At 37.4% G+C, this 22,730-nt stretch overlaps 2 protein-coding genes across 3 annotated transcripts in view; one reads left to right on the top strand and one right to left on the bottom strand.

Moving 5' to 3' along the window:
- Nucleotides 1-5,091, top strand: part of LOC141432577 (uncharacterized) — a 347,176-nt gene extending 342,085 nt beyond the window's left edge. The window contains 2 exon segments of the mRNA XM_074094201.1: nt 84-175; nt 983-5,091. Of these exon segments, the coding sequence (XP_073950302.1) occupies nt 84-175; nt 983-1,175 (285 nt within the window). The 3' untranslated portion in view covers nt 1,176-5,091.
- A 1,896-nt stretch (nt 5,092-6,987) lies between these two features.
- Stt3B (catalytic subunit 3B of the oligosaccharyltransferase complex) lies at nt 6,988-22,287 on the bottom strand. 2 transcript variants are annotated; one of them, XM_074094202.1, is made up of 15 exons: nt 21,973-22,287; nt 21,671-21,889; nt 21,325-21,568; nt 20,072-20,270; nt 17,087-17,258; nt 15,811-15,989; nt 15,211-15,398; nt 13,697-13,887; nt 13,017-13,119; nt 12,004-12,246; nt 11,323-11,420; nt 10,556-10,684; nt 10,083-10,167; nt 9,574-9,600; nt 6,988-8,052 (listed from the first exon to the last, which is right to left on the bottom strand). In XM_074094202.1, the coding sequence occupies exons 1-15, from the start codon at nt 22,152-22,154 to the stop codon at nt 7,975-7,977; spliced, it is 2,337 nt and encodes a 778-aa protein (XP_073950303.1). In that variant the 5' UTR covers nt 22,155-22,287; the 3' UTR covers nt 6,988-7,974. The 2 variants fall into 2 exon arrangements, with proteins under 2 accessions (XP_073950303.1, XP_073950305.1); XM_074094204.1 differs by lacking the exon at nt 9,574-9,600.
- Nucleotides 22,288-22,730: the final 443 nt, after the last annotated feature.

Genomic DNA, 22,730 nt, shown 5'->3' with positions numbered 1-22,730 from the left:
CAAAAACCGCGTCCCACCACTTTGTCTTCAAACTAAGTGAGGAGTGACGGGCTCTCTAACGGGATCGTAATGTCCACATCCAGGGTTCGGTAGGGCCGCCCGCGCAGGCGTCGCAGAGCGCCGCGTCGCCCGCGCCCTTCGACAACGAGGAGTTCCCGTGCAAGATCTGCGGGAAGTAAGTGCCCGGCACCCGACGATGATACTGCCAGTTACTGCTTCCAAGTGACATCGATATTGTAAACGCGCAAACGCAAGCTACGTGAAACTTAACCACCCATCTTCCCTCGCCGCTCGCGACGAAAGTGCTATTTAAACGTTTTATAAGGTTTCGTATTTCATTAATGATTGACTGAACCGACCTGTGCCCTATTCGATCGGTTCGAGAGATCTTACTTGTTTAGGTTTCACCTAGATTGCCTTTTGTGCATGCATTAAGAATTGAAGAGTTTTTCTCTGTTGTAAACTAACTCGGTGAATGGAAATAATGTAAATTAGGTTACATGGTTAGCCTCGGCCCCGCCGCGAGGCCGGGAGGCGGCCGGGCCGGCGCGCCAACTCAGTGTTATTGATGTTGGTTGCATGCATGTCAAGTCAATGTTTGCGTACTTCATCTTTAGAATTTTAATTGATTAGGCATACTTATTCCGGAAGATTATTACCTACATCGATCTTTGTAAATTTGAAAAAAAAATGTATTTTTATTAAATAATATCTATAAAAGAGTACTTACAGATTCTATGTCCATCACGTAGGAAGGTTATGATACCTAAATGCATATTTTATTTATAATACTAATGTTAGAAAAATATTTGAAAAAGCTTTCGTGTATTAACTATGTATGTATATTGTTTTATAGGACTAACGCTTCCAGCTTTGCTTTGGCGCACTTCCGCTTCGTGTTTTTGATTTCGACCAAATTATGATTTTGCTTATTTCTTATCTTCTGTTGCAATCTCTAATAGTGTACCCTGTTATGTTTCAGAGTATTTAACAAAGTTAAAAGTCGTAGCGCACACATGAAGTCGCACCGGCCACTCGACGCCGAGCCGAAACGGCCCAAACTCGAAAAGCCTTATGAAAAGGTCGAGAGATCCGACAGACCGCACGCGACTGCTGATTACCCATGCAAACCCGCGCCCGCGCCGTTCGCGGCCCCTTGCTCGCTCGCCGACTAACACGCTCGCCCGTCGCCGCTCGTGCTCGCCGCACTAGACCCCCTCTGTTGCCAAACAAACCCCGCCATCCGTAGCACAGCGCTCTACTTGACACGAGAACGGCTCGCTTGGACTCGGACGAAATGCAAACTTATAAGCATTTATTATAATTATAACAAATTAAATAAATTTAAAGATAAAATTAAAAAGTGATCTAGTTGAAAGCGACGTAGTGGCTAGTAGCTAGAGGAGTAGGCTTCGGAGTAACAGAACGATTACCTTAATAAAATAATAACTATTCGAAACTCTCGTATTGCTAAGCTTGAAGAGATTGCGTAAAGATATTTTGTATAACGATTGATACATAGATAGTTAGTTCTTCGTAAAGTTTTTATAAGACAGTACGACTTCTAAATGTGACTTTGCAAGTGTGATGTTGTAAATAGAGATAGTGAGTTCGCCGGACTCTATTCGGATGATAATGGAACTGTTGAGTATTGCAACTTCGAGTGTGATACTGATAGTGTAGTAACTACACTACGGACTACCTCGTCTTACCGAGTCGTTTGATTTCATCGCGAGCCCAGCTCGCCATTACCATTGCGTGTTTGCTCATCTTGTTGTTATTTACAGTTTTAGTTTAATCTGTACTAGTCGAATTAGAAATCGTTAAGCATTCTGGTTCAGAGTCAGGTGTAGATGGTAGTGAGAGAGCGGCCACCGCCTCACCACCGTACCGACTAGTCACGAGTCACGTATCGCCCTGGCCCTATACTACTACGAAGTGCAAAATTCGAACCTCGTATCTTGCCGTCCCGCTGGCGCTTATATTATTTAATACGAGAGTGAGAGGAACGGTACGATACGAACTTCGTAGTAGCCCCCCTGGTAGAGCCGCGGCCGCGTCGGCGCGAGGACTCCTTCTGTGATGCGGTTCGATGCCTGCTCATTCCACTCGATCGTTCACAGAAGACAAAATATAATGGAAGGATTACTAATATTTTTTTACACGAATATTATTGAAAATGCTCAAATGTTCTATTTTATGTTGATAATCTTATTGAATAGTTCCTTATTGATTGTTCTGGATATGCTATTATTTAATACTTGAATAGTTAATTTTTGATTCTAGTGCTATTTTCTATAAATAACGTAATGTAATTCTATATTATACGTGTAGATCCGTGTTGTGATATGTATTGTTGTTTCGGAGAAGTGTATTGTATCGTTTGAAGGAATGTACAAATCGGGCAATAAACACGGTTGCTCAATATACGCCTCAATTCGGAATTCGATGTTTAGTTGGCCCGCGCTGCTCCTTTACTAATACTCTTTCTTAAGTAACTAAATATTTTGCGGTTGTGACGTTTCTTGATCGACTTACTTGTTGTCTTCCGATTTATGTAATTAACAACCGACTTAATTTAATTTGAGGCAATATTCCTTATAAAAGACATGTTAATACCTTCGAGTTATTTATTAATATGATTAACACTTCGCTGTTTAGATTTACATTTAACATTACAAGGTAAAGGAATAGCGTATAACGCTCACAGTATTATGATTATAACACGAATCTTAGTAGTGATGTATTGCGGGATTAGTCCGGGTACGGATATTTAAATATGAATTTATTCTTCTGAATGTTTACTCGATGTTCGGTTTCCTTCCATGAGTACCTGAGCGGACGTAGCCGGAGGGCATCCGAGGCCCTTCGTCCGATGTGGTCACACTGTTCGTTCTGTCGCAAGTGATCGCACGAGCTAAACGCCGGCTGGACCTGTCTGACTAACCCGCGTGATTATCTGGTTGTGTAAAAACTTGCAAAACGGGGCGGTTGTTTCTGCACTCATAGAGTAAGTTCTGAAATGTATGCCAAACATTTGCCAAATATTTGTGACTAGATTAATTAAGTATGCCAAATTTAGATTTACTATAGGACAGAGTTTGGAGCGGTCGTCTTAGAAATGCAGACAAATTATTGTTTTAGATTAAGGTGAGACTTTAAGTGAAACCCCAGGTGTAAATTAATTAATAACTTGGAGATCGCTTAAGAGTATATGCAGATTCATTTGTTATAGCGAGTGCGGATTCAATTATGGCAGAAAGGGCGGAATACGCTACGAAATATTTCTTACTTGTCGGAATTCAGAGCATTATTTTCATAAAAACAAATTAACTCATATAACTTGCTAATTATGTAAATAATTAATATTTTTTCAAATTAAATTTACGATACGGTCTACTACATAAAATTACAATTTATTAAAGACAAAGTCCCTCCAGAGATAATTTAACAATATTCTTAGCTATTAAGACTGAAAGGTACTCTCTAGTAAGAAGTCTACACGTTCATTTCACAAAAAGATAAGATTATATTCTACGTTCTGTGTTTAGTATGAGTTATAACTGATAGTATATCATCACAGAGTCACTAACCCATTCCATGTGCCAAGTTGTCATACTAGTCAGGGTCTAGCTTTACATTACTTACCCCTAATTTAACATACAGTAGGTACGTGTCCGGCGGCGCCCGCGGGCGGCTTGCTAGGAACCGCGCCGCTCGCCGCCCTCACTAGGTAAACGTACGCAGACAAACTTCGCTAAGTACTTTAGAATTAAAATTTAAGGTCGAGAATTGAACTATATTATTTCAACTTTAAATATAGAAGTGCCTTACGATTTTATTTTAGTATAATAATTATTTTTGTTTTCTGTTATTATTAAACAGACACAAAGAAGCACTGGAAATTGCATTTATAAATAACCCACCCTCCACTCTGCGGCGCAGAGTGGACGAGGGCGGGCTGGCTCTGCTTTTATTTCATCTTTACTAACAAACCGTTAATCTGTTATCGGAAGTATATTTTAGAGAGTAAATTAAAATTATAAAAGGCCTAGGAAGGAACTCTTGAAAGACATTAGCATCATGCCACGACCGCTTCGCTGTCTTGCCACTGCAACTTCTACCGCGCCTCTTAGCATAGAGTAGCTACATCAACGGCGTAGTCCTCAATAACTATAAAACAATAATGATGTCAAGTCAATTTGGTCAAGTCTAGCGTAGATAAAGGAAATAGGCACCTAATTATACAATAAATAGTAACTGCACAAACAACTGAACAAAGTTAAACGACGCTCGCGTTCAATTACGAAATAATGTTATTGTGTAACTAAATGTTTTCCTAGTTTAATGGACTCCTACAATGTAATCGCTTAATAATCGTACTATCTGACTAATCGTTTACTATAGTCCGAATGCGGCACGCAATGTAAATGTACTTCTGTGTTTGTGTCAAAACAAAAAATGTGAAATGTTACTATAGTGAATATTTTATAAGTCTAAATGAATATATATTCTTCTAATTTTGTATCGAATAAAGAGTGTAAGGCGAGTGGCGTGCCGGAGCCCTCGCGGCGCCGGCGCCGCCGCCCGCGCTCCGCCGTGTAATATATACTCCGTAGAGGAACCCCGTGCCAACCGCACGATAATTGATATTACACTCTGTGTTGTGATTTTGAACGTTCTGTAAATTACAAAAGTCTTTGAACTACTATTTAAAAATTTGTAGACACGTTTTTAGATTAGCACAATTCTTCGCGTAGACACTTAGGTCGTTAACCTTATTAAGCATTTAGATTAATTAGGTATTCAAGAAAGATGTAAGTGTACTATGTATAACTAGATTCATTGTTATATTCAATCAATGTGATGGTAACGTAAAGAACAACGATGAATAAGCTCGAGCCCTGTCCCTCCCCGCTGAGCGACTTTTCACAATTTCGCATATCCTTGAAACAATAAGTAATAAAATAAAATTCTATTATATATATATATTGATAAATTTATTAGGGTAACTAATTTTTTAAGACAATGACTATTAAGTGATCTTTTAGATTGTCTTTATTAATAAATATATGGTGAAGGTTTTGTCAATTTGTTTTTATTTTTTATCTCCCTAACATTTCCCAAACGTTGCAGGATAAGATTAAAGATTGTTGAAGAAAGCTAATTATTTCGCACCATTCACGGCTGTAATACTCGATCCTACACTTAAACACTATCAATGAGGAACAAAACTGAGAGGTGTTCAGTAAAAGATAATATCATCTCCATCTGTTTATTAAAAACATTGTAGAGCACTAGGTATCTCCTACAGATCGATAAAACTCTGTCACAATACGAAAACAAAAAAAAGTGTCGTGCAACAATAAAATCAAAATAAAACCTCAAATATTCACGGGCTATGGTCATTCTCACTTATAGTATTGAAATCTAAACAAACCATTATATTCGCTTAGTGATAACGTTTCGGGGATACAAACTAAATTATAACTATTCATAATGATATTCACACTTTGGTGGCCATATAATAAAACTTTACGTACAGACAGACACCGCGACCCCGAATTGTGATAAGTACCGAAGTGAGGTTAGGTTATGCGAACTACTCTTTAATAAGCCCAACAAAGAAAACATTGCAGTCAGAAAAACACTAATTGTAATATTTTAAACTATCGATCATTATAAATAGTACAAATGGACGTTCTTAGTAATGATAGACAATAATAGATGTTCACTTGAACAGTAAATTGACGCTCTCTCAACTGTCGGTCTTTTTCCCTCGAGCGCTCAATATTATGCGGTAGAATTTACATAGTTTCATGTAGTTGACATTTAATCTCGATTCGATCGAAGTTAATAGACAGTTGGAGAGAGACACAATGCGACTCGTAACCCCACATGCTATAATTAAAATACTCAATCATACATTTTAATTAAATTCTGTTAATTCAGCAGTTACATTTATAATTGCTTGGGGTTGTGACGGCTAGAGAACTTAAAAATATAATTGTAAGTTAAGTTATTCGAAGATTCTAAAGTTCTTGATGGTCAAAACAAGACGAAGATGCCAACGAGAGAAGTGAGGAGACTTCATTAAATATATCTCTTACGGTAGTAACAGTAAATCCAGTTATAGCGTGAAGATTTTAAAACCACAACCGAATAATTAATTAACCATATTATCACAAGGTACAATCGCATTGTGTCCTGCAAAGCGCCACATTTCGCACCCAGTGCATAAATCAATTTAACAAATTAGTTTAAATATTAAGAAATATTTATCTAATGGACTAAGTAAATACATTGATAATATTGGTGTCAGTCAAACATCAGTTACACCAGTGGTAAGATTATTAGTTACGAGGAATTAATCGTAGAGATCATAATACAAAGCCCAAATGTATGAAGTTTCAAGAAAATAAACTAATTTCTTGTAAATTAATTGATTATTTGTATTATGTATTGTATTTTTCTAATCCCTTTAATATATTAACTAATCCGACAAATATAACTTGAATAAAGTAGTTAATGGAGACAGCGCTCATTGTCCTCAAGAAAAATAGGTTAGACAGAAAACCACTGCTACGTATTTATAAGTATTATTACAACCTTCATCTTCGTTATTAATTAGTAATCTAACAAATATCAATCAAGATTGTCTTTGATTAAATAATGTGACATATTAAATCCATCGTAACTTGATATTTTGTACTGTTAAATATAAAAAAAAACTCAATACAGTGCATATTCGAATGTAATAGGTAGCCCATTGAACAATTTATTTATTTCAGATAAATTTACAAGTCCAACTATATCTTTATCTATATAATAATTGAATACAACTTAGACCGACAAATTCGACAATAATACCATAGTAAAAGAGAACAAGTAGGCTCACTACGAACAAAAGTACATCGCGCGGCTTAAAAGTGTGCGCGCCGCTTGGCGCCGGTACGCATGCACCCGCCGCACGCACACACTGATAAATTTTTCTTTAGTCAAGGCTGCGCTGCCGTCGGCGTCGTACGTTTCGATGTTAGCTCGCTCGTCTTGCGCTCGCTTCGCACGATTCGCGCGATGCGCTCGATTCGATGATCACCTTTTACGTTTGCGTACTCGTACTTACGTATTTTCTAAATTAGTTATAGTTGTAAACTAATGGTATATAAGTGTACTTACTGTAATAGTTTCGTGCAAGGACACATAAAAAATAATCGATACCTACCTACCTATAAACAATCTAGTTATAGTATTATGTGTAGGTAGACATGAGTAGTATATATACAGTCGCCATCACCGTTCCAGTTCCAGCGAATTTATAAATAGCATTTTTAAATTTAGTATAATAATAATAATATAACGACATTAGACAAATATATGTTAACTTTCGTACTACAATTATTTGCCGGTAAGTAATTAATCTAAAATAGACGTCGACAACCCTAAGCGTCCGCGCCGGAGTAGGCAGTTAATTCTCCTAAAGGGTCGGAGTGGACCTACTTGTTCTCTTTTACTATGATAATACACTACAAATATGGTATGAACTTGTCAATAAGTCTGTAATAACCAAGAGACAATGCTATGATATATTCTAATAAACATAGATAAATTACTACTTTTATATACCGTCTAACGCTTTAGAAGACCAACTTGTAACTTTAATTTTGAAATTAGTCGCATAGCGTAATAATTTCCAAGAGTCAAATTATCTGTACGGCGTAAACTGAAGTTCGGACGGACTAGGACCTGCGAAATTAGCGTTTGGGCGGATGTGTCCCTGCCCCACGCCGCACCGCGGTGTTGCCCTGTCTAGAGGTATGTCTACTACGTCTAGACAGTGCTATGTCTATGTTTATTATATATCATAGAATTTGTGAATATTAATATGCAAATAAATAAACTAAGGAACTGTTAGAGAAACGATGTAAAGTTACCACTGATGCGGAATCACGTCGCGGCGGGCTCACGCCTGCGTCACTCCAATCGGGTCACCTTCTTGCCCTTCACCACCGTCGGTTTGTTCTTGATCAGGCCTTTTCTTCTCTTCGAAGTCTACAAAAAAAAATGATTTTGAACATGAAACTACCGTGAGACTCACTCATATTAAATATAATGACCCGGATAACTCACGTCTTAAATCGAGTTTAGCTCGACATGTTTCGGGCTAATCCGTAGCCCTTCGTCTTCGGAGCAACGCGACTCAGCGGCTGCTGCAACACGCGCACATGTCGAGCTAAACTCGATTTAAGACGTGAGTTATCCGGGTCATGATATTTAAAAAAAAATTATATTGGAAATATAACGACCGACAGTGTGATTAATTCGCCGTCGTGTAGTGTAAGGCTATGTACGTACGCGCTATGCGGCTAACCTCGCGGTTTTAGCATGCAGTCTCTTTCTGAAGCGATATTTTGAAGAGACACGGCGCGCTAAAACAATACGAGCTTATAGTGCGTACTTGCACTATAAGCGAAGTGGCAAAGCGTGCCTTGGCGCGGGGTATGAATTTTGCCGCGGCGCTTAGTCAAATGTCGCTGAGGGGATTATTACTAGTATGGATAATTTGGGTCGATCAACTTTTTCTTGTTTGTTATTCTGTCCCGTTGTCCAAGAGACAACAGTGACAGAGTTTCTTAAAAAACTGTTATGATACTTATGATATATGCTACTAATGTGCTTAGGAGATTGTCCATTAAATAATGGGCTTGTAACTACGACAAAATTGTACGCTCTATGAATTATAACCTCAAAAAACATGGAGAAACTCACGGTTTTAAAGAGTTGTCCAGGGGACGTAACCATGGCAACGCAGTACAGGGAAAAGTTGATCGACCCATATAGTCATACGGAATAAAAATCTTTATGTTGACGCAGAGTATATGAGACAGGATATTGCAACTTTGTTGCTTAAATCCCGTCCTTCTCCTACATATTGCACGTTGAGCTTAACTTTGCGAGATTTTGCAGATAATGGATAATGAGGGTACGTATAAAAAGGTAGAATACCATCTAACGTCTAGACTGTAGAGTAGAGTAACGACCAAAGCTGGTCCAAATATTTTTAATTTGTAATTATTAAGTTATCTTAATAATTATTTCTTGTCTGTCTTATATAAGACAGACGTATAAAATTGATATAATGAACAATAATGTAACGAGGGGCGTTGGTTTTTTTTTTTCTTGTAAATAGGGCGGTAAGTAGTCTATAAAAAAAGGGTGCAGAAAATATACATTTCTGTTCATCACCTATGAAGGCTATGAAACATTTTTAGCTGTCAAATTGTTTAATACTAACACTATTTTCGACTCATCACAAAGCGCACTCTTACATAAGCACAAATTATCACATCAATTTACAAACAATACGGCGAAAAATAAAAAATGTAATGACATTGAAGTGAAGGTTTTTCAATGGCAAAAACAGTTAAAAAAATTATAAACAATATGACACACGTGCTTGCAATACATCCGATATGGACAAAACAAAATATGGACAGTCACTATTTACAAAAACATGCAAATTCTCGTAGACAAACTTGCAACATCAATATGTGTTTGTAAAAGGCACTGTACCGTGTTGGCCGCTCCTACTGATAGCTGCTGTAATATTAAAGTAACACGAGCTTAGAATCAAACTAGCGACATACAACTGCAATACTAATTCAAATAAATAAAATACTCGATTATTTGATCCACGCAACAAATCAACTGATAGAATACTTTCATCCAGTTTCACCACTGTTAAGTTCCTATGGTATCATGTGACAGACATCTACGATGCTGTCTCCGTTTACTTTAGACGATTAAAGAGAGATGGCGTCCCAAATATCTATTATAAAATAATCGGAACTTAACAGAGGGGTGAAACAGGCCCTGAAACTATGAAATGTACGAAAGATGAAACAGCTTCTTTGAGAACTGTATATTTTACTCTTCTAACATAATTATAGCAGGAATAGAAGCCTGTTCTGTATTTTAATTAATTAAGACTTAATATAGGCACAATGGAAAAATCAGAGCTTATTAAAGACATTGATAATTAATTTCTAATAAAATAGGTAGTATTCAAATAGCATTCATACCTTTTTAGACATCGCATTGCTAGTGGAAATCGTCCTCTTTGCTAGCGGTAAGCGAGGACGGTTGAATTCGTCTGGTTTCTTAACCCTGTCAACAAAATGTTTGTAAATGAGACACATGACTCGCTACTTCACAAGTTTTTTTAACTTTCCGTGAGAGATTTGCGCCTCAGTCCTGCTTAATTGAACACTCATGTCTAAACGAACGAGACAATCTAGCCTATGTGTCACTACAAGGCACAGCCTGAAATTCTCACTTCCACATTTCCACACTTGTTTGTAACACACGGCAACTTGAGATTTGTGGATAGAAGCACAGAATAGATTAGTACAAGTACAGAATGTTCTCTTTTTTGATCACAGAACTACGTAGCGTTGCACGGCGGCGTTTTTTAAACAGCGGTATGGCCGCTCCTTAAGACTGTAGACGAAGTCATGCTGAGTCCACTCGGGCCCTTTCCGTAGCTTTACAGTACCTGTATATCCGCACGAGCCAGTGCTCCGTGGTATAGGCCTCCTCGAGGTAGGTGAGCTTGAAGCCGCGGTTGCCGGGCAGCGCGCCGCGCGTGCGGTCGTACCCCGGCGGACTGCCGCCGCTGTCGTACCTGACAATCATAATTTTATTTTTTAATACCTGTTGCCCGCGACTCAGTTTTCTTAAGCTCCACGTGCGATATGTAGGATTTAGAAGGACGGGATTTAAGCGACACTCTGCGTCAACATAACGAGTTGTATTCCGAACTAGCCTGTTGTCCGCGACTCCGTCTGCGTAGAATATGTTTATCGCTATCCCACGGATACTATGCAATTTTCCGGGATAAAAACTATCCTTCCCCGAGACACCGTATTTCATCTAAATCTGTTTAGACGTGAAGAGGTAACAAACTAACAGACTTAGGAACTTTAGAATGTATAATATTAGTATTTTCAGTGTTCAGTAGTCCAATCCAAACGACAAAATCCGTCCGTATGTCACAGTTTTCAAAAAGTACAAGACGTAAATTGATGGTATTTGGAATATAAGCGTGTTATGATAGCCGCTACTTAGTTTGGGCCGTATGTTCAAATATATTTAAAAAATCACAAAGGTAAAACTTAATACATACTTCAAACCAAAATTGGTTTCAACATGATCGAGGATGTACTGTTTTTACCACATGGAGATATCACAGCTAAGTCTAAGATATAAAATCTTTCATAGTACTCATGACAGATGGGTAATACCAAAAATAATTGTTCTCACCTATAATATGATAGCTTATACATCAGACAATTTAACATAGTTTTTGACGCTTCATTATCTATTCGATATTCCCCTCTCTCCGTGAAATAATCCGCTTCCTGAAAAATAAAAATACCTTGTTATGCTGGTCGATAAAGGTCACATCAAAACGTAAACACCATGGGTGATTGGGTGGTAGGTAATACACGAAACCTCAAGTCATGTTTTTACTATTCTCCAAGCAAATTAACTATATCGACAGGTTTCTGACTGAACCTATATCGTCACTACTTTGAAAAAAGCTGGTATCTAAAAATCGATGATCTTTCCGAGTGAACTTAATGAACATTGTTTTAAGGGTTAAATTTGCTGACGTATTGATTTGATACGAGATTTTTTTCAAAGTAGTGACTATATGACATGAAATTGGAATATGTATTGGAATATATATTTCATATTCGAGGTTGATTCAAAAGACCCGTCGATATCTAACGCATACTTTGTTTGACTGTCGTAGGTGGGTAATAGTCGACCACAAAATTCATTTACTACCCTAACAATGTCAGCTGTACCTACCTCTTATAACATCGAAGCATCGAAGGCTCTTTACTTACAAATAATTGTGACAATCATTGCTTCTTATTCTGACAAAACTTACTTGGTCGACTATACTATAATAGCATTACACGAAAAGAAACTGACATGTATATCCTTCGGATGCTCTCCCTCAGCGATCCTGACCATCCATATGAACTTGTTGATGTCATCGCCAGAGTACCCAATAGCCCCCCCGAATATCACCAGAACGTAATCGACATCCAGCATCGTCATTATATCGTACGCCGCGCTCTCGTTGCTCGCCATTGCCTTGCCTACGAGCGCGATATGCGAATTGTTCCAAGTGTTATTGTCGACTAGCGTTGTTCTGTTGCCCATTCCTGCTATCTGGAAAGTAAAACAATCACGAAATTAAAAAAAAACCCGTACCGGAACCAGTGTCACCAGAAATACTGCATGCAGAAACATACACATGCTCCTATTCGAAAAAGTAACAACTACGCTATTGTAGTAATAAGAACTTTACGGCAACGATACACCGCGGCATCGTTGAGTCTTTTGTATAGTTATAAATAAACAAATAAATAAATATCATGGGACACTTGACACCAATTGACCTAGTCCCAAACTAAGCAAAGCTTGTACAATGGATACTAGGCAACGGATAAACATACTTATATAGACAAATACATACTTAAATACATATTAAACATCCAAGACCCGAGAACAAACATTAGTATTATTCATACAAATATCTGCCCCGGCCGGGAATCGAACCCGGGACCTCAAGCTGCGTAGGCAGGATCTCTAACCACTCGGCCATCCGGTCGTCGAAGTTATAAAGGTAACTGAATATTGTATACAATGGGCTGCAACCTAACATGGAACAGCGGAAAAACTTGGAAAGCATGGAAAAACTTGCCATCACCCTATGTTGATGTATTTAAAATATTGCATTGTAAAATGAACTCTACGCAAAACCACTTACTTCATTTATTTATTTATATTCATTACGACTGAGATCCACTACCGCACGAAAGACTAGTGTATTGCTGTATGCGATACATTCTCATGTTATTCTTGTAAGGTCTAAGGTGTGCTGTTGTTTACAAAACGTAATTGTACCCAAGTGATAAATAAATAAATAAATACTGTACCTGGTACCCGTAGTCCCACCACGACATAACTCGCGCGTCCTCGGCGGTGTTCTGTGACAGCCAGCCGTAAGCTTCTCTGAAGTCGTCCAAGATTTTACGCGACCTGTATACAATTATCGTTTCAGATATATCTAATACAATGTGTTATTTTTGATATCCGTTAACTTCACGCATTCAACATTCATTTTACAGGGAACATTGAACGAGGCCTTATTGTCTAACGCAGTCGGAATCACGATCGTTTTCAATCCTTTTTTGTCCCACGGTATGGGATAAGAGTAAAAATAGGATCGCAAGCGCCAGAGAGATAGACAATATGGTCCCAGGCCAAAACGTTAATTTCTCCAAGACTCTAATAATCAGTCTATTTCTTCTTAAAGATTCTTAATTAATGACTATTTTTTACAGTCCGTAACTAAAATGTTTTTAGGTAATTCATACATAATTAGCAAAAGAAGGTTGAAAAAGTTTTATGTCTCTCTTATGTGAGTTATGTTTCGCGTTCAATGCAAGGGCGTAGCAAGGGCAGCCGCTGCCGCCTCAAAATATTAAGCTGATTAGCAGGAATACTCACAAACCTCAGCTCGCGCATCCTATAGTTTGGGTTTATTCTTGGTTTTTATCGCCTGCCTCCCACCCTAAGGAGAAAAATACTCATGTAGAGTATTTTAAACACTCACCCGTCATTCCCATAGCTAGCCAGCACAATACTGGGGCTGGAGTAAGCGTTGGAGGTGGCCCAAGTGCAGTGAACAGAGAACAGCATCAGCAGTATCATAAACGCGATCAGCGTGCCCGAGCGTACGTTCATTCCTAGCCCAGTGTCTGACGGCGGCGGTGGCTCGATGGTGCGCTTTTTTAGCTTGCCGGCCTGTCAAGAAGTTAATAAGCATAATTGTCATCATCATCACCTCACGGCCTGTATTCGTCCCACTGCTGGGCACGGCCCTCCTTTCACAATGAGAGGGCTTGGGCTGTAGTTCGCTCGCGGGACTTGGGATTGAATTACTTCGCAGGTATATTACGTTACGAGGTTTTTCAATAAATATCGTTCTTAAAGTTACATATAAGCATTTGAACAGCTGAAAAGATTAAATAGGAACTCACAAATTATTAAGAAATGTAAACTTTGTTTTTATCGTATTATGTTGAGATTATATAATATAATAATGTGATAAAATCAAATTCCATTTTATTTTCATAAGTAGGGTTCATTTTATTTTTACAACGAGGATTCCAATGCCTCATAGGCCTTATAGCATTCATGAACTTAACTAGTTATGATCAGTTATTATATTAGTTTTAAAAAAAGTAATATCCGTTTCTTAAAATGTGGGTTAACGAAAAAACCATTATTGGTTCTTGTCCATTATGTCCATGACTAGTGCCATCCTTGTAGAATAAAAGTCTAAATTAATAAAAAATATATAATTCATAGGTGACTACAATAAAAATAATATGTGTGGTGATGACATACATTGATAATCTGCATTACAATAGGCGCCGGGCCACCATTAGGCACGCTAATGCTATTTAAATGGGTTGTTACATTGCTGTACTAACACAGATAATAATGGCCATAAACTTTGTTTGTAGTCAGTAAACACAGTTCACTGGGTTTATATCTACTCGGACTAGCTGTTACATGGTATGTCACTCTAATACTGGACAGGCCTTATACTACGAAGTACAAAATTCTAACTTGTACCTACCGCTTATATTATTTACTACGAGTGAGAGGAACGGTACAATATGAACTTCGATTTTCGAATTTCGTGGCAGCCTCCCAGATGTAGCCCATAAATTATTTTCAGTCGTATTTTATAGGTAAAGTTCGTATTTGCCATGCTCTCTATTACTCAGTTTCAATAGCCATCGTACAGCCGTACATTTTTCATTTTGACATTTGACACTAAATAATAAAGCTCCATACTAATGACTATGAAAATGGCACTTCGGGTGTTGTCATATTCCGATTGATATCTGACTTTTCCCGATGGAAAACCATTATGACATCTGTACCACAACATGGGCGTGTTGTGTATCCTATAACGCGCTACACAACTCGATTCCCGCCGGGTTTCCTAATTTTTTAAAACGGACACTTTCCAAATCTTCTTCAAATATGATAGGACACCAATCCTTGCCTTATTATTTGACTAAAAAGGTTCAACTGTAATAAGGTATTTCTTACCTTGTCATAAAGGTTCTTAGACTCTTCACTGTCGGCGGGTGCTATAGGCAGTTCGTCCTCCCGAAGGACCAAGTCCAGAAGTATGGAGAATGATATCCCGGCTAAGACACAGACGACCGGCGTGAGGGTTAGCATCAAACGAACCATCACACCCGCGAAGTATACAGCGCTGAGAGCGTAGAGCGCCACTGTAAGAGAAGGATAAAATGAAGTGCCAAAATTATAGCAGTAAAGGAAACCTCAAGTAAAAAAAAAACCGCTACTAGAAAGAAAGAATCTATTCGCCAAAATTCGGCACAACAAGACTAGAGCTCTTTACTGTTAAAATACTAATTAGAGGCTATCCATAAATAATGTCACACCAATTTTGATCATTTTTAAATTGAAATATTCTCGAATACGTCAGATATAGGTAGCGCCACGAGAGTTGAAGTGAATGATTACACACACAGCTACATGAAGAACTGATTGCATAAAAGGAGAATATGAAATGAATGAGTAAATGTCAAAATCCCGCTGTTAATACATGACATGTTCTTGTGTGCGTACCTCAACTCTGGTGGCGCTACCTATAACAATTATTTTTCATACTTCACTTACCAAACACCCGCTCGTCATTAACATTCTTGATGCAATACCACAGTCCCACGGGGAATGTGCACACCAGAACGTGAAGGTCGAAGAAGAACGAAGACCACGTGGTCGGTTGATGCTCAGACACAGACGCGATGATGGGGATGTGGATTTTAGCGTAACCAGTGTCCCATAGCGAGTAGAAACTGAACAAAAAAGTTGTTTAAAATTTTATTTCATGAAATGCTTTTTTACTGACAATACAGAGTCACACACACAATACACTAGTTTTGCAGCGCGTCCTTTACTGAAATGTTTAACCCCCTACGCAAAAGGAGGGGTGTTATAAGTTTGACACCTATGACGTCTGGCATGGCTCTTGAATTTTTCGATTTCCATGAAATTTTTTACGTTTTGCATTAAAACCGGTTGAGCCATTTTTGAGATATTGAAATGACAATGTCGGGAGTTTTTCAACTTTTCAAGTTGGTTAAGTTAGGTCCGAGAAACGCCTATCGTTTCACTTGTAAGTGCTAATGACGACAATTTAGGTCCCTCTAAGGTATAAAAGTACAACCTGACCAATAAAATGGTTGCCGTATACGTATTTACATAAAATTATAGTGGGGAGTAAAGTACTGGATAGATGATGGAAAAATTGTCTAGACTTTGTCCCCCTGACTAACTACCTAACTAACTACTACTACTACTAGTTATTTTAAACTAATCATATTTTATTTTGTACATTACTTTATAAGCTAAATTTATACCTACTACTTTTTATTTTGCTCAGAGAATTGTATTGTATTGTATTGTAAAACTCTGTATTGTACATAAAACACATGAAAATAACATAACACAGGATAATAAGATGTACAAAGGCGAACTTATCCCTTAAAGGGATCTCTTCCAGTTAACCTTTGAACGACGACGACGCGAATAAAGGCTTTATTTATTTATTTATTAAGGTATTAAAGTTCGTCACTAGTTATTTGTATTCACAGTATTTGGCATTTCGATTTATTTATCGTCCGTTAAAAATTACAGCATTTCGGTTAAGACAATGGTTACGGCAATGCGCTATAAAAATCAAATTATACACAAAAAGGCATTAAAAAAAAGACACAAAAAAAAACTAATTCCGGATTTTTGAAAGTCGTCTTCGTCGCTGCCCTAAAACGACGGAACACCACACCCCCCGGCCAGAAGTCGGAGCACAGGAACATCTGCTGGTGCTTGGCACTTGGAGTCTAAATGAGCTGAAATTGTTCCCTATGAGACTCGAGCGGTAATGGATGCTTACCGTCCACTCCAAGGTGCAATGACCCCCATGTAGGTGAGCATTACAACTACCAGGAACACCGCAGCCGCGGCTGCCAAGCCTCCCACAATGAGCAACTGCTTCCATTGGCCTTTCGGGTTCAGCATGTGCAGGTACTTGAGAGCTCCGATGGCCATGAGCAGGGCAAATACACCTAAAAAGTTACAGAAAGTCAGTACGAAAAATAAAAAATAAAAATTTCTGTAAAAAAAATATTTTTAATACAAGCTTTTTTTTCCTGGCTGTACTCTTTGTTGACTGTATTTGCATTGTCATCCAACTTACATAATCTATACCAAATTTCAAGTCATTCTGACCACTGTGAAGTGAACAAAATGAACTTGCAAGATTTGAGCCAACAACAAAAGGGCATAAAAGCTTGTAAAAATAAAATGCACTTCAACTAAAATATTTTAAGTACATTATTTATTATAGGACTGACTTTTGTCCGCATGTCGTCTACATATCGCTAAACAACCGGAAAAAAATATGCTTTATTCTAAGCTAAAGCAGGTACCTGTTTTCGAGATCTAAAGACTTAAATAATATGTATAATGATTTAAACTATTGGGATTCTCACTCATAACTAACTAATAAATTTTGGGACTTAATCACGACGTTTCGACCATATTGCGGCGGCCTTGGTAACGAGTTGACGACCGTAGTCGAAACGTCAAGGTAATTTAGACAACCGGATGGCTAAGTGGTTAGAGAACCTAACTGCGAAGCTTGAGGTTCCGGGTTCAATTCCCGGCCGGGGCAGATATTTGTATGAATAATACAAATGTTTGTTCTCGGGTCTTGGATGTTCAATATGTATTTAAGTATGTATTTATTTATATCAGTATGTTTATCCGTTGCCTAGTATCCATAGTAAAAGCTATGTTTATCCGTTGCCTAGTATCCATAGTAAAAGCTTTGCTTAGTTTGGGACTAGGACAATTAGTGTCTCGGTGTCCCATGATATTTATTTTAACAATAAATATAGGTAGTTGTCATCATGAATAAATCCCGAAGTATTATTGAATAATATGTACTAACTGTATGTATGTATGTTGCAATTTTCTTTCTGTGGACCTGTTTTCTGTATCGCTTACTATTTCTGGTGTACAATAAAGAGTCATTATATTGTATTGTACTTGTATTAGTATGATAGCACAATAGTCATAAAGGATTAGTTGTTAAGGGTACAAAGTTTTGTGACCTCAACAAGTGCCAATACCAATATATTTATTATTTAATCATTTTGTTGAAATAAATGTATGGCCAGAGAAATATTTAACAAAAATAACATCTCCATATCAACAAGTTTTTATCATTCCCATTAACAATATTTTTCCCCAACATTCAATTTATTTAAGTAATTACTCACTTATTTCCATTATTAGTATTATTACCCCCTGTTTTACCACTCATTAATCAATTTTATATGACAGATATCTGTGATGCTGTCACTGTTTCTCTTGTGCGAATAAACAGAGACGGCATTGTATTTATGTGTCACTTAAAATTTATTAATTCATGGTGAAACAGTCCCTCAATATAATTTATTTATAGCTAACATATTACAGCTATGCGCTTAATTACGTAAACAATATGAAATATTATCCTCAAGGTTTTGACATACATATTGACGCTTACACATCCCACTATTATTGTGCGCTTGGACTGTAGTTCCCAATTGCAGTTGGATTCATGAATGTGTGTACATGCACTGGAAACTTAAGCTAACATCCATCCGTAAAAATTATTACACATATACAAGGGTATATATAGACGGTCTGGTGCCCAGTGAAAACAACGGACGTCTACAAGCAGTCTTAGAGTGGATGAAAGCAGCGTTATTCACATAGGGACCAACCATGAACAATTTGACTCAGCAATGATATAACAATGTATTGTTTGTAATAAGTAAATGTGCAGCCATCCTACAACAACTGTTATAGTTCTTGGTGTACCAAATTAGTATATAGAATATGTAGGTAAGCTCTTTATACAATTTATTTACAACTGTAAGTTACAGTCTGTAACAACTCAAATTTTACATATACCTACACCTGAAACTGGTTTTGATAAGAATGGTAAAAAAGGTTATGAAATATATTACATTAATGTACCAAACTCTTATCACAAGTGTTACATTTGCTTGAACAAAAAATGTACCAAATGCCCAAGTACCAAATGTTGGATAGTACTTCTTTTTGTAAAATCAATAAGTATATTTTTAAAATAATAATAACAATTTAACGTTTATTTCAGGCTCTAGTCCCATGCACTTCATGTTAGTTACAGTCTTATAATGATTATGATACTGTCTTTCGTGAAAATTCTCTCGTGCACGGCCAATTTCCATAACTCATTTACCCCAATCACTCCAATACTATGGTTAATCATACATTACTCAGATAACAAGTACCATTTGGCCGTTTTTAGTGCAGCAAAATGAGGAATATAATTACCAATCAAAATTGCCAGCATAGCAACACAAGTAGTTTTTAAAATGATATCATTATTCTACCTTTTTTTCACTGGGGTCACAAAGCTTGGTCATTCAGATACTGATAGTTAACCATAAAGATGACTGAATAGAAAAAGTTCCACTGTGACACAAATATTACCCAAACCAAACATCATTGTTTTGTTTGGTTTGGGTAATATTTGTGTTACATCAAAAACAATCATACAACATCTTAACTACTGGCCCGTAAAGTGTCTAGCTTTTTGGACTCAAACCCATCCCCTTTCAAAACAATATTTCAATCACTTTCCTTGATTTATATGTCACTAGCTGTTGCTTGGACTTTTTCAACTTTCTGGGATATATGTATTCTATGTCATTCCCAGGACCTCAAACTACATAATATATCCGAATTTTCATTTTAATTGGTTCAGCGCTTTAAGTGTGAAGAGGTAACAAAGTTACTTTTACATTTATAATATTAAAGTAAGGATTGAAGCAGTAATTACCTGAAGCGGCCATGTGCTCGCTAGTCCTTATAGGTTGGAACCCAACAAAAGGAATCTGCATAGACAGCAACAGGCCCACTATGTAGAATACAGAGTAGCTCACAAACAACCTCTGCGAGAATCGGCCCATAATAAGCAGGATAAATACATGTAATGGGATCAAATTGATGATAAACACATAGCCACCCCATGCTGAGACCTAAAAATAAAACAGAAATTAAAAGCTGTTTAAGACCACCACTGCTGGGCAAAGGAATCCCCCCATGTCCTCCACTCTACCCGTTCTTGGGCGATCTCTTGGGACACCTCTACAGGCTTCTAAATAATAATAATATTAAGACCACCAGAAGAGCAGGGTACTTTCACCCAATAAAGCGGGACTTTGACCCATGTGAAAACCACACATAGAAGGATGCAAAAAATACTAAAGTATCACATAAACTGCTGAAACTGCTGAAACTAACCATTAATTATGGCAATGTGTCATAATTCAATGCAATAAAAAAACCTGGAACAAGTTAATCTCAATGGCCAAAGTCACCCTTCAGGGCTAAAGTAACCCAATCTTACAGTACTGAAATTAGAGTAGAATAATTTGGTCAATGTATCATCATAATAATAAAGGTCTGCTTGTGCTGACCCAGTCTGTGACATTCTGATTGATTCCACTTATCCAATTGCAACTCTAATTTATCATTTTTGAATTGGAATTTCAATTGGAAACCATTCCAATTATAAAATTTAAAATTAGAGAGTAAGTCTTAGTATTTGGTGTTTCATTAATTGATTATTAATTAACTACCATACTTAAATTAAGACATCAATTAACTGTAATGAATTAGCATTTGTTATTCTAAAACCTAAAAACCTTTATTACAAAGCAACTACTAACTAACTAACTATTTGATGCCTCCAAGTATAGCAGCAAATTAAACAAGGGTACAGTAATCAGTAGAAGTGGATGGGTGGTTGTGGTGCCCAAAACGATGTACACACCCCCTTAGAGTTGTATACAGATGAGAAAACTGAATAATTTTTCCAGGGTGGGACCTTGTTATAATCAATTTAGCTATGATTTCTTTTGCAAATGTATGGGATGTCAACATGACAGTAGCACAAAGGTTCCACCTCTAGTACATGATTCAGTTTCCTTGACTGTACATCATTGCTCGCTCATTCAGTTCTAATGCTGACTGTACTAATAGTTTTTAACCAAGATCATATTAGTATTTTTAAACTGAAATATAATTTACCATGTAAAAGTATGAGAGGGCTGTGCAGATGGACCAAAAGACAGATCCAGTCTTCACACTTTTTAGCCATAGATAATAGGTGAACTGGAGGGCAAAGATGGCAATGCCTTCATTATCATAGCTGCCAGCAACGGACCGACTGCTGTAGCCAGGAATAATGGCAATAAAGCAAGCAGCAAATAGCCCTGCTCCACGGGACCACAGCTCTGATGTTAACAAGTATGTTGCTATGGCTGTGAGACCGCTAAAATGGAAAAACAAAAATATAATTTTCCTTCCGAACAGCATAAATATACAACAATTAACATATTTGCTTTGGAATTTGTAAACTATGGGCTGAACTTACCTAAACACAGGAGCAAGGAATACACAAATATCTCTGATGTGAATGGGGATGTTCAGAGTATGTAGGATCCAATGTATGGTGCCAGACGTGATCATTAGGCCAGGGTACACGGTGCCCCCGACGATACGCCCCAGGGGGTACCATGCTCGCTCGTCAAACCAATTCAGGAAGTTGTAAAAACCATGCTGCACCATATAAGCCGTCGAGCGGTAGTTGAACCTAAAAATGCAGATTGTTTAGATTAGAATAAAGAGGCGCGACGGGAAATATTACTTTTAAAATTAATTAGTTCTATATCTTACCAAGGGTCGAACTCATGAATAATACTCTCAAATCGAATAACAGCGAAAAGCCGCGACGCGAATCCGGCCAACCAAGCCAGCGACAGAACCGTGACTGTGATAAGCGTGCTTAAGCCGGTTGTGTTATTAAATAAACTCTTATTGGGGCCGTTCGCCGACTTGGCGGTGCTTGTGGCCGGCATCTTCTTATCTTAAAACACCGTTAACTATTGTTTAATTGTTTTTTCATACATTAGTTCAGGCAAGGCAATTCGATTTTATGAAAAATTGACTTTCAGCGGACTGACACGACACGTCTCTCTTTAGTGAAAGTTGCCACAACGAAAAAAAAACGGCTGCGTTCAATTAGATTATTAAAGGATTCAATTAAGGCCAAGTTTTAGAAACCGGTTTTTTATACATTCATCGCTACTTGGCAAATAGTGTGGGCGATAAGCAATAAGCCAAGTATTTTGAAATGAGCAATGTGTATACACAGCTTAATAAATAAGTCAAGCTGGCATCAATTTGTAATTCGAGTGTTCACATAAGTATTATTTTATTATGTTATTATGATAAATTATCAATTTGTTTAAATTTTGCAATTCAATCATATTTATGTTGTTAGCAAAGAATTTTCTCAGCATAAATTATGAAATATCTGAATATATTATTCAATTGTCTTTAAAATATAAATGCGACTAATCACACTTCGTGATTTCACAAATTGTGACGGAACCCTAATTAAAATGCATTTGACATGACATTGACAGCTAACT

Source organism: Choristoneura fumiferana, chromosome 11 (assembly GCF_025370935.1).
Source record: "Choristoneura fumiferana chromosome 11, NRCan_CFum_1, whole genome shotgun sequence".
NCBI classification, from domain to species: Eukaryota; Metazoa; Arthropoda; class Insecta; order Lepidoptera; family Tortricidae; genus Choristoneura; species Choristoneura fumiferana.
The sequence above is the reverse complement of the archived record's forward strand: the minus strand, read 5'-3'. Positions and strand labels throughout refer to the sequence as shown.